Source organism: Micromesistius poutassou, assembly GCF_964030765.1.
Source record: "Micromesistius poutassou genome assembly, chromosome: 14".
Classification (NCBI taxonomy): Eukaryota; Metazoa; Chordata; class Actinopteri; order Gadiformes; family Gadidae; genus Micromesistius; species Micromesistius poutassou.
The window spans coordinates 18,565,205-18,578,590 of NC_140284.1; the positions used below are offsets into that span (position 1 = coordinate 18,565,205).

The 13,386-nt window shown below is 48.2% G+C and overlaps 1 protein-coding gene across 1 annotated transcript in view; it reads right to left on the minus strand.

Moving 5' to 3' along the window:
• zmym2 (zinc finger, MYM-type 2) overlaps positions 1-12,411 on the minus strand; it is a gene marked incomplete at its 3' end in the record, with an annotated part of 28,713 nt that extends 16,302 nt beyond the window's left edge. Inside the window, exons 1-4 of the mRNA XM_084478267.1 lie at positions 12,358-12,411; positions 1,789-2,466; positions 1,282-1,462; positions 534-694 (exon numbers count right to left, since the gene is read on the minus strand). Coding sequence (XP_084334393.1) covers positions 534-694; positions 1,282-1,462; positions 1,789-2,451 — 1,005 coding nt within the window. The 5' untranslated portion in view covers positions 2,452-2,466; positions 12,358-12,411. The remainder of the gene's footprint in view (positions 1-533; positions 695-1,281; positions 1,463-1,788; positions 2,467-12,357) is intronic.
• Between the last annotated feature and the right edge of the window lie 975 nt (positions 12,412-13,386).

Sequence of the window (13,386 nt, forward strand, 5' to 3'; positions counted from 1 at the left end):
CTACTGGGAAAGAGGGTGGTGCTGGACCCACAGCCTTATTCCAGAAGGACTGGGATAGATTCGACCAATTAGAGCCTCTGAGAAGGAAAGTTTCCTACTGTGGTGGGAAACCGGGGTGTTTCTCGTTCGGTTAAAGTCTGGGGGAATCCAGAATGTTAGTGTCCACAAGGACACACAGTCACCACACTTGCAACCAGGAGTGAATCCAGATTCTAAACGGACTGGAGTGGATGCCGTCCTTATCAAAACAAGCCAAACCGACAATGCTATTTCTCCTGCTCTCGTGATTGGCCGAAAGCCAGTGTAGAACAGTGTGTTTTCAACCTTTTTTTCGACATTTTTTTACTAATAGCTAGTAATAGTTTGCTGTTGTTTGTCTGTAACGTTAAGCTTATAAGCAGCTCCCCCCCCGCATTCCTACAATGCACATCAGGCGACCCCAAGTGGGATCCCCGACAGCCGAGGCTGGGAGCACTTTTCTAGAAGCAGCCGGAGCAGAGCTGTGATTGGCCCGCACAAAGGAGGAGGGGTACCTTGACGGTCCTGGGCGGGGCCGGGGGCTGGGCGGCTGCGGAAGAGGAGGACGAGGAAGACTGGCCCTGAGGTTTAGGGAGCGAGGGGGCCGGTGAGGGGGAGTCGACCCCACCTTGCTTCTGGTTCCGAGGGAACGATGCTGACTGGGAAATCCAAGAGTCTGGAGAGAGAGAGAGAGAGAGAGAGAGAGACAGGTGGAGGTGTGTGTGTGTGTGTGTGTGTGTGTGTGTGTGTGTGTGTGTGTGTGTGTGTGTGTGTGTGTGTGTGTGTGGAGAGGAAGAAGGTAGCAAGAGAGCCAGAGATAGAGAGAGGAAGAGGGGCGGAGAGAGAGGGGGTAATGGGGTAGCGAGAGGGGTAGAGGGGAAGGGGGGGGGGGGGAGAGAGAGGGGGAGGCAAGTGGAGGGAGAGCGGTAGAGGAGAGAGGGGGAGAGAGGTAGGGGAAGGAGATGGATGGCATCATTTCTCTTCTAGGTTCTTCTCTCCTCTGTTGCCGTGGCAACGAAGCCCAGTGTTTGTAATCCAGGTTACGCCAGTAACAGTAACTCTTTATTACATATTTATTATAATGTATTTTGCCATAACGTATAAATCCTGCGTGATTGACACATAAATGACAACATATCTGTGAGACATTGTTGCGTAAGCAGTGTGTGACCGTGTGCGTTACCTGTACGTGTGTGTGTGTGTTACCTGTGCATGTGCGTGTTACCTGTGCGTGTGTGCACATTACCTGTGTGTGTGTGTTACCTGTGCGTGTGTGTGTGTCTCCGTTGGAGACAGGCTGGCTGCTGTTGGCCGCTCCTCTCCCAGGGTTGAAGGAGGAGTTGGCCTTGGAGGAGGTGGAGGAGGTGGAGGAGGAGGAGTCTGTGTTGAGGCTGAACGTGCTGCTAATCTGCAGACCGTTCTCCTCTGCCGGAGTCTCCTGCACCTGCGCACAGACACAGACGCAGACGCAGACATAGACGCAGACCAGTGTTAGCATCAAATGGTAGAAGATGTACAGGTTTCACGCTTTGGACTAAAGCCTCAGGTAAATAAATTGTGATAAACAAAATTGTTCATTGTAAAAACAAATCTCCTTCTCTGCAGTGAAAACACATCGGGTAATATCTGGACCATTGACCATTGAGCAGGATTTGCCTCCTCCAAATTCGGACCAATGATGTCAATGGTCCAGATCTTCCCGGTAGACTGGATGTTGCCGGTCTCTATCCCCTCCCCTCCCCTCCCCTCCCCTCCCCGGCTGTCCCTCACCGCGGCGGCGGCCGGCGGCCCGGCCTGCAGCGACGTCACCCCGCTGATCAGCAGGTTCATGTCCGCCGGGAGCTCCGCTGTGATTAGCTTGTGGGGCGGCGCCTCGGCCGTGGTGGAGGAGGAGGAGAGGGGGGCGGGGTCATCTCCCAGCGTGGTGACGCTGGCGATCCTGATTTGCGAGTCGGGCTCTGTGCTGCTAAGGGCCCCGGCGGCGGCGGGTGAGCCAGGGGCCGCCTCCTCCTCTTCCACCTCTTCCACCTCCTCCTCCTCCTCCTCCTCCCCCTCCCCCTCCTCCTCCTCCGTGGGGCCCCCGGACCCCTCCTCCTTGTGCTCATAGTCCTCCTCGTCGTCGATGACGATGGGCTCCGTGGCAACCGTGGCCCCCGCGGTGGCCGTGGCCGCCTTGGCGGAGGAGCTGGAGGCGTCGGCAGGTGGGCCGGTTGCCGTGGAGACTGCAGCGGGCTGGCTGGCGGGAGTGGCCCCCTCCCCCACCAGCACCACGTCGTCGTCCTCGTTGCCGTCCTCCCCTTCTGTTATCATGGGAACCTCCTCCTCCTCCTCCTCCTCCTCCTCCGGGGCCTCGGGGGGCGTGGCTTGCGGCTGTGGAGAGGGAGGCCCCGCCCCCTCCCCCGCACCAGGCCTGGGTTCTGATTCCCCGTCCATCGCTAAGGCAACCACCTGCCGCCAGGCACAAACACACAAAGACAATTAGCCAATTAGGAGAGCGCAGCGGTGGGGTGGGGGTGGGGGTGGGGGTGGGGGGGGGGGGGGGAGCAGCAGATACAAACCGGTTTCCCTGGAGACACCGTCGCACATGCACGAAAAAACTCCCACATGTTCACACACACACGTGCAGTCACACACACACACACACACACACACACACACACACACACCTTGCTCCACCGTGTGTTCCCCAGTTGAGCAACTTGGAGCCGGTTCCCGACCGACCTGATTAGTGGAGCCAAAATGGCCACCGTGGACTTGAGACAGGAAGTGACAGACAGCTCTGTGGAGGCTATCTGTAGGCTAGCAGATGAGCTAACACTAGCATCCTCACACACCCCACAGGGGGAGGGAAGGTGGAGAGAGAGGGAAATATGTAGGGAATGTTTAGCAAAAGAGACTGTTAGATGGAGAGAGAGAGAGAGAGAGAGAGAGAGAGAGAGAGAGAGAGAGAGAGAGAGAGAGAGAGAGAGAGAGAGAGATATATACATACAGGTGTAGAGAGGATGAAGAGAGGGAACAGATTGTACTGAAGGTATAGGAGCCGGGGTGTGGGGAGGGAAAAGGGAGGGCATACTGAGAGAAAGAGAGGGGTTGGTTTGGCGGAAAAGAAGAAAAGGAGGGGAGAGGGAGATGGAAAGAGAGGGAAGGATATTAAAGGAGTTATTAAATGAAAATTAAGAGCGGTGGAGACGGTGGTGCGAGAGACTGCATACGGTATACCAAAATGGCCACGTATTAATGTCAATGATCTGTGTCCGTATTCACTGTCCAACCCCTGCCTGCTCCTCAAAAGGTAGGGAAGGCCACTGTGGAGAGACCAACTGGAGTAAGCTGGATATCGAAAGCATCAAAAACCCACCACTTCGTTCAGGCGTCCAATCCAAACCCCCTCCAAAACACATGACTAGCGAGCTAGCATTAGCCATAGGTCTGTCTGCCTGGCCTTGTGGAAGACTCCGGGCATAAGCATGGCCGAGTGCACAGGCAGAGTTCATGCAGGTAGGTAGACAGACAGGTGGCCATCCAATCATTTCTGCTTATTACAGCCTGCGACAGCCACAGATACCGGATTGTTTTCTTTATTAGTACAGACAGAGAATGTCTAATATGAAGAAAACTGGCACTCTCTGGTGACTTCCGGTTTCTGAACTGACATCTCTGTCCATGCGAGGGCGCTCGCCAGCGAGGGCAGAATGAACGGGAGTCGACGGGGTTTCACCCTCAAATTCCACTTTTCTCAGGGTGTCATTTTTTACCTAAGTAATTTGAGAGTCACATTCAAACGGGGGGGCTAAAAGAATACACTCAGCTGAATATTGCATTTTTTAAGTTCACTTAACTGTTCTAAAAATCTGTTCAAAAAGATGACGACATCACTGCCAGAGGTCCTGCTTTACGGCAAGTTCTGACGCTTCAAGTTTTGGCGCTTCCGCATATATAATATATATATTATACATACACATATAATATATAACAATTAGCTTCGACGGAAAGTCCTCCTTAAGATAATGTTTCTGATTGAGCTTCAGCTTCAGATGCCATCAAGAGGGGTCTCTGATCGTAATCAGTCGCGAGTCCATCCCTGACCAATCAGCATTCATTAGCAGAATGCTAGGGTGTACGGCCAACAACGGCCCAAACTGTAGGAATTCGAAAGGACATAAGTACTCATTCTTTCGACTTTTGAAATATAATCTATAGCAGGTGAAAGAGATACTTTTAGCCGTCTAGCCCCATAGACCCCCTTTCAATCTGCACTCATTCGATCACCCCCAGTGGAATTCTAATGGAACTGCAACCAAGTTCGATACAATGGGGCTCAATTCATACTTTGCGGTCACGTGACTACCATGGATACCTGGAGGGCAACAAATGCTGGCAAAATGGCGACGAACAACGGCCAACCAGGGGAATTGCAGCCTTGCAGATTTCCGATACTTCTAAATCAATCAACTATTTAGACCATATGTCACAAAATGTTAAAATTAGATACGACAAGAAGATAAACATACTCAGAACTTGTGATTCATACACAGCACCTGCTGATGTATTCATTGCTTTGAAGCTGGCAAAGACTCTAACAGACTTGGAGTTTGGAGATATTTACATTTATCTCATTGAGAATCCGTCACCTTATACCGCACAAAAATTGAAAGCCTACGGATGGGTTAACAACGCTGTCGTATGGGAGGTGAAAAACAGGAATATCTTCATAATCAAAGCAAAAGTGAAGTTGAGGTGTTACTATTCCACCATCCACTATGAAATGTCCCCTTTTGTCCACGATTACATAGTCAATGTGGTCTTATTATAGCCCGATCATTCACTAAAAAACACATAGAAAGATTAAAGCATCCAGCATATGATTTAAACTATGTGTGAGGGCAGGGATGATCGCACATTTGCTGTTACAGAATGCTGCGCGATTTAATCTGCACAGTGGAATGAGCACTGGGCGGATGTTCGCGCATTTCAGAAGCAGGGAGATTCCGTACAAAAATATATGTCTAATTTGTCAGTTTGCCATGTGTATGCCTGGCACAAATGCTCCCGTTGAACTAATATTTCCATCATGGCGGTATTTGGACTGAGAGGAACCTAAGGACCGTTCGTGTGGTAAAACTGGCGACGTCCTGATTAGGTTACTAGGTTTCGTTGCTGGAGTTCTTGCCCGCCAGCCAGTCGTCGTAATGTCACGTGCAAAGTATGAATAGAGAGTGCCAAGGCGCTCCGTAGACGGGCTCTGGTACAGAGCATTTGATTTCAGGATTGCTGTCAGAATGTAAGGAGAATTGAGACAAAAATTAAAAAGATGCTTCTAAAATAAGTGTCCTAATTAATCTTAAATTAACTGCCTCTTTATTCACCTTCCATCCCCTAGTTGCTCCTTAATGACCTGTCTCTGTAGTAACTGTCTAACCCCTACCTGCTCCTTAATGACCCGTCTCTGAATCCAGTATCTTACCCGTACCTGCTTCGTAATGACCCATCTCTGTATTAACTGTCTGCTACTTAATGACCCGTCTCTGTATCCACTATCTAACCCCCCCTGTTTAAAACGGGTTATTTTGGGTTATTGAGAGGTTGGAACAATGGAGCGTCGGATGAATGACATGGACCCGAAGTGAATTGACAGCTGTCTACTGAAAACATCTTTCTCCCCCGCCGGAGCAGCACCTCCGCCCCCGTCCGTATACGGCATTCCCCCAATTCCTGCGAGATAACTCCCACTGTAAGTCTTTACTTGTTGTGGAAGTATCAGAGTCTGAGAACCCGACACAGTCTTTAAGATTCATAATATCAGAGAATATCCATACCGCTTCAGTCCGGCCGCGGCACAATGAATGAATAAAGATCGTAAACACGTCAGGAGAAAAAAACATTTATTTTGACAGATGTGCCCGAAGTTACTACTTCACAACCTCGTTGATCACCCACAATTAGAAAAAACATAAAAATTTAAATTCACCCTTGGGTGAAATCAAAGCGTAGTGTCCGTGTGCTTCTACCTTTACTTAATGCATTCCATGCGCACTCCCGTGGCCGGGATACAATTCTTATAGGGGGTACATTCACCGGCTTAATCCATCTTCTGCGCCACGTTTTTAAATAAATCACAGTTTCTCATTTTCCAACAGCGACAACAACACAACTATTGTCTCCTTCTACTTCCGGCGCCCGGAAAAGATCTCGAGCATGCGCAGATAATAGTGGTGGATTTCATGATTTGTTTGCTTGATTCAGTTTGCGTTGTTCAGTTTGACAAGAAGAATCGTTCAGAATTGTTTGTTTGTTCGGTCACGTTTCCGGTAGCGGTGAATCACGGTTCTCAGCTGAGTCGGTTAGACTCAGCTCCTCCCTCGTTCTCATTCTCAAACGAATCACGATCGTGCAATGGTGCAAACGGTCATCAATCAACACAACATTAACTAAGTTCCTTTCAGCTGAGGAGTGCTTATGTTCGGAATTGGGATGTTGTTGCCCGTCTGGCTCTTGTGACGTCTCAGTCCTCGAGTCTTCACCTCTTAATACAGTCAGTGAACGAACAGCGACTTGCGAGTCAGCATCAGCAACTCAGCAACTAGTGGGCGGGTCTGGGAGTCGAGTCTTGGAGAACGAATAATACGAACGAGAACTGAAACGGGGAATCAGGTCGGTTCATTCGAACTGATTCATTCACAAACAACCCATCACTAGCGCATAATCCAATCCCAATCGGTACATGCACGCTTAATACGACTAACAGTCTAATAATCTAGGGGTCTTAATTCATACTCATTCACATGACTACCATGGCTACATGGAGGGCAACAAACGTTGGCAAAATGGCGACGAACAACGGCCAACCAGGGGAATTGTAGCCTTGCAGATTTCCGATACTTCAATCAATCAACTATTTAGACCATATGTCACAAAATGTTAAAATTAGATACGAAGATAAGATAAACATACTCGGAACTTGTGATCCATACACAGCACCCGCTGATGTATTCATTGCTTTGAAGCTGGCAAAGACTCTACCAGACTTGGAGTTAAGAGATATTTACATTTATCTCATTGAGAATCCGTCACCTTAAGCCCAGTTCAGACCAAAAATTCGCAACACATACCGCACAAAAATTGAAAGCCTACGGATGGGTTAACAACGCTGTTGTATGGGAGGTGAAAAACAGGAATATCTTCATAATCAAAGCAAAGGTGAATGTTACTATTCCACCATCAACTATGAAATGTCCCCTTTTGTCCGCGATTACATAGCCAATGTGGTCTTATTATAGCCAGATCATTCACTAAAATTATGGCAGGGCAGGGATGATCGCAGTTGCTGTTACAGAATGCTGCGCGATTTAATCTGCACAGTGGAATGAGCGCTGGGCGGAGATGTTCGCGCATTTCAGAAGCAGGGAGATTCCGTACAAAAATATATGTCTAATTTGTCAGTTTGCCATGTGTATGCATGGCACAAATGCTCCCGTTTAACTAATATTTCCATCATGACGGTATTTGGACTGAGAGGAACCTATTGACCGTTCGTGTGGTAAAACTGGCGACGTCCTGATTAGGTTATTAGGTTTCGTTGCTGGAGTTCTTGCCCGCCAGCCAGTCGTTGTGACGTCACATGCAAAGTATGAATTTGACTATGAGAAACCCAATTCGATTCGATTTTAGCTTGACTAAGGTGTATACATGCATCTTAATAATCCAATCATAGTTGGACTAACCCAATAATTTGACTTTCTTGAGTGTCATGTAAGCGCACTGATTGTCTAACCCTACCTGGTCCGTAATGACCTGTCCCTGTATTCACTGTCCAACCCCTACCTGCACCCTAATGACCTGTCCCTGTATTCACTGTCCAACCCCTACCTGCTCCTTTTTTACCTGAAAATCAATGAAAAGGGCTTATGAAAGGTTTATTTTTATAATATATCAATTACAAACCAGATCATCCAGATGTGAGTTTACCTGGCTGGTCAGCTTGCATGCCATTCATTTTGCCTGCTTTTCAAAATGTTGACAGCATTCATTCAACGTCATTCGCCGTTTCATATTGTGCACTGATGCTAATGGAGATCCCTGAATAGTATTTTAGTACGTTTAGTAAATCTAACACCACTGGTCTAACCCCTCCCTGCTCACTAATTGCATGTCTCTGAATTCACTGTCCAACCCCTCGATGCTCACTAATGACAGGTCTCTGAATTCACTGTCCAACCCCTACCTGCTAATTAGTGACATGCCCCTGTATTCACTGTCTAACCCCTCCTTTATGACAGTGAATTGCAGATATGATTACGTTTATGTTTCTGACTACAAATCTCTATTTCCTCATTATATATCTTTAAATCTATCATACACATACACACACACACACACACAAAATATACCTAGCTAGCCTCATCCCACTGTAACTAGTAATGACCACACACACACACACACACACACACACACACACACACACACACACACACACACACACACACACACACACACACACACACACACACACACACACACACACACACACACACACACACACACACACACTGCATGTCCATCATGAGTGACAACAGCATCTCCGAGGCACAGCTACACCTTGGTTGCCGTAGCGACAGGGTCCCACCTGCCACAGGGGCTTTCAGAAGGGAGTGTCGGAACCGTTCTCCCGTTAGGAGAAGAGCTGGGAGCCAATCAGTGGTCAGGATTGATGAGCTCACTCCTTTATGTACCTACTGGTGCTGTTCAACATGATCTAGACCACAATATCCATGATAAACGTATGAACTAAATCCATTTCAAAGCCTTTTAGAAACAGCTGGCAGAAGTCCAACCGATCAGGATTTGGTTTGGTGGTGCAGTTTAGGTTTTGTTAGAACGTTAGTGATTGGCTATTTTAACGTTGGTGGTCATGGTCAGGTACATGTCATGTCCAACATTCATTCTCTCTCACACACACACACACACACACACACACACACACACACACACACACACACACACACACACACACACACACACACACACACACACACACACACACACACAGCTCTAGCTCCGCCCACAATTAAACAGTCTGACATCAGAGCTCAGACAGCACAGCTTGCGCCCCCCCCCCCCCACCCCCCTCAAAGCCTCCTCCCTCAAACCCTCCCACCCCCCTCCCTCCCTCAGCACACACGGCAGCCATTTTGGATCCACAACAACACAGGAAGTCCTTTGATTGAAACAGCAGCAGACTTCCCATACAGCTGACACGGCCAGGACTCAGACTAAACCCACGTTCAAACTAGAGGACTAGACCTCTTATAAAAGGGGGCAGCTCACCAGAAATGCTAAACATAGATTCATGTCACTAAAGTAAAGTATCGGACAAGCCCTTGAGCAAGATAATCAATATGAACCAACCATGTTAGAGAATTTCCCCTCAGGATTAACTCAGTACTGTAAATCTGAATATCAACTATATTTGAATGGCCTTCCATCACCCAATATAGCTGTCCGCAACAAGCAAGCCACACTGGCCTGCAGTAGGAAAAAATACATGACCTGGGGTTCTGGTAAGACATGTGACAACGTATGCAGTATGGTATGCAACATAGTTCAGTCTAGTATGCCGACAAGACTAAGGCCCTGTACCAATTCTCCCCCTTCCCCTAGATTTGAGCCCTAACCCTAGATTTTGCGCGTTCCTGCGAAGGGGTAGGGTGTCCCAATACTTAAGGGAGCAAGGGGGAGTGCTGTTTTTCCCTTAAAAATCAACCCTTGAATGCTAGCCAGCTCGGTAGCTGACTTGCAGCTAAGGGCACTCAGAGCAAGTGTTCTTGTTAAGGGGAGAGACGTGGGACTGGGTAGCAGGTTTGATTCCGACATCTTCGGTCACTCACTGGTCTGTCAATAAATAGGCTCATATATAGATCTTTCTCTCTATATTATAGCTTTCTATGTCGTTAAAATTTGGTTATAAATGGTTTGGTTAAGGTGTTGGGTTACAGATGGTTAAGAATAGGTTAGCAATGGTCAAGTTTAGGTGTTAGGTTAGAGGAGGTTAAGATTAGGTTAAAGGTACATTTAGGGGTTACGTTAGATGTTAAGTTTTGGTGTTAGCTTGGAGATGGTTAACTAAAGAAATTAGCTTAGAGATGTTTCAATTTAGGTCTAGCTTATACATTTTTATCAATCTACCTAAAAGAGAAATATAAACAAAGGGTTATGTAATGAATATCTGAAACAAACCACCTCTGCGTGTTGGGATCAAACCACTTCCTGGTTCAACCAAACCCTTAGCTTTACTGACCAATGAGAGGCAGAAGCAAGCAAAGAGTCACATTCAAGATCATTAGTGTTCCTGGCGGTTTAGTAAACACTAATTATCCAATGTTGGGCTCAAAAACATTGTTGCTATTGCAAGCCTAGATTCTAAAATAATCGAAATATAAAGTTCAGGTCTAAAAAAAAATGGAATTGTTGCCAATACATTTGAACAAAGTATACCTACATTTATTTTGAATGGAAATGAAATGGGCTCAGTCAGTCAGTGTGGGACATGACACCACCACCGCCGCTCAGATGATATTAACATGCAGGGAGATCACGTCTGGCTTCACATCCACAGACAAGGTGAGCTCGTGGAGACTGTGTGACATACTCTGCTAGGGAAGCGGCCAGCTCTAGAGAGAGAGAGAACCAACTGCAATGCAGAGCTCCCTACAGCCTACATCCAGATGAGACGACGAGGAGGAGGAGGAGAAGGAGAAGGGTCACGCTACCTCCATAACGTTAGAGATGTTGCTCTGCTCAGCAGCGAGCGGGTTAAACGGCAGAGACCGGCCACATCATCATCATCATCACCACCACCATCATCATCATAGGTGCTCTACCTTCCCAACATGCGCAGCACGTGTTTGCGCATTAAGTCGATTGCACATCATTTTATACATTAGGTCACAACGTGGCAACGCGCACCCATCTGCGCAAACGTGTGCATGAAATGATCAGAAGTTGATGTCATTAAATATCATAAAGAGCTATTATTTGATGAGGGCTTCATTGTTAACAATATCACACATAACGTCTTACGTTAAGCAGGGCAGCATGCGCAGAATCATCTATCATTCATGTGCTCATGAGGTCATATCCATGTCGGTTACCTGGCTGGCGAATGAAACTCTCAAAAATAAATAAAAAAAACTACGGATTGTATTCATTCAGTCCAATCAAACGGTACATGATGAGCAAAGTCCCCCGCCCCCGTCTGTCCTTGACCAGAAACCCGGATACCAATCCACCACGCCGGGTGGAACAACCGAACCGAGCCTCACAACCCACTAAAACTTGAGTCCACCGAGGAGGTTAAAAACTTTACTCCGACAACCGGCGATTCCAGAGGCGGAAACTGCACTACCTGGGCCGCTGAACCCACAGACCACCTCGGGATAGAGGGACAGAGCCAGGGAGAGTTGGGCTCGGCCAAGTTAGGAACCTCAGACGTGGTTCAGCTTTCCGGTCCGTCCCCGCAAATGCAGCCACTGGATTAGCGGGGAACCGAGGGAGGAGGGCAGGGAGACTGCGCCATTGTTAATATTGGAGGAACCGATTACAAGTTATGAGCGTCAGATCAGTAACAATCACAAAATAGAGACCCAATATTGGTCACATACATTGTAGTTGAACTGTCTCCCAAGAGCCATTTACGTACAGCGCCCCGTAAACCACGTTGCTCAGATACTTTGCGCTGTATATATTTTGCGTAAGACATGCCCTTGACACCCAACCTGGCCCAAAACGTGAAATAAACCTGATGTTTTGGCGCTACCTGTGACAGGGAGCTTTAATTGGAAAGTTACCCGATAGATAGACCACCCCGGGCAATCAGTGGCAAGTGCCCGTGGCTACCACATGGGGCGCCCTCGCCTGGCGCACCACAACCGCCTTCCTTTAACGCAGGGGGGTAAACAAGCCTCTAAAAATTACACAGCGTTGCTTAAGGTTCACAAGGCGTCTCGGTTGTCGTATCGCAGCCCAACGCGGGATTCGACCAAAACGACCCCCCACCCCCCTCCCTCCCCTCCCGAGAGCAGCGCTGCTCCCGTCCGCCATTAGCGAGGCGAACAATACGCGAGACTGGAGGCGATGGTCCGCCGCCACGGCGCACAGGGGCAGAGAGAGCCGCACACTAGGCGCACAATAAAAGAGGGAATTGATCTTAAACGTGTCTCCCCGAAAACTCAGGGTCTCCGGGTAGGGTCTGTGAACCCCTCCCCTGTCCGCCCGCGCAGTTGCTGAAACTTTAACTCATTACGCGTTGAATTGGAAATATAAAAACGTCTGTGAATGTCTTACCGGAGTAGGGCTGGAAACGATATAGCGCCACTTTTGTGCCTTGACATTAATCCGTGGGAGCGCATGCGCTCTGACGCACACGGTCCACTCGTGGGAGGATAGAATGAGACTCCAACGAGGTCCGCACTCGGGTTTCTTCGCCGCGCAAGCGCAGACCGCTCAATCAGGGGTGATATGGCTGGCAATTACATCGGCCCATTAGTATGTCTTTTACTCGAAACGTGAGGGGTTGCGGATGTCGAATATCCCACCTGAACCCACCTTGGACGACGTTTCCAGCAACTCTTGACCACATAGGAGTTTAATTTACTGAGAATTAAATTAGGTTGCAATCAGGCGCTTTGCTCTGAGCGGATCTGAAATATGCAATGGGTTGAGTGAGTTCACGTTCTGCACAATGTCGTAGAACCCAGTTCTCCCTGGACGATGAAGGTTTGTATCCGGAAAAAAGTATAAGCCAAGTATGTGAGTGTCACGTCCACACATCAACCAACAACTACCACACACACACACACACACACACACACACACACACACACACACACACACACACACACACACACACACACACACACACACACCGATGGGAGGGAGGGAGGGAGGGGGGCTGTATTACGTGTGCAAAACAACGCAGAATCCTACGTAGGGTTGTGTCTGCTCATTGCGACTGCGATAGAAGGGTCTTCTGAAAGTATCTACTCTACCGGCTGTAAACATCACACACACTGGAAGGTCGCGTAAATTAGGGGCGTCAGCGGCAGTCGTCAGAAAAGTAGAGAGAGCTTGTAAACATGGCGGATCAGGTGCGCTCATATGCGGGAAAAAATGTGTCTTTCGCATACACTCATGAGTTAGTACACAATAATAATAGTCTCAATGCTCCCCAACTATGACCGCATCTCCAAACTTACCGAATTTAGGGCGAAGTCAAAGATATAGAGTAGAAAATGTGTATCGACTTGAAAGTATGCGCAGATGTATCATCTCTCCCAGGCAAACAGCTGAATAGTGGATGCCGATCCGCCTATT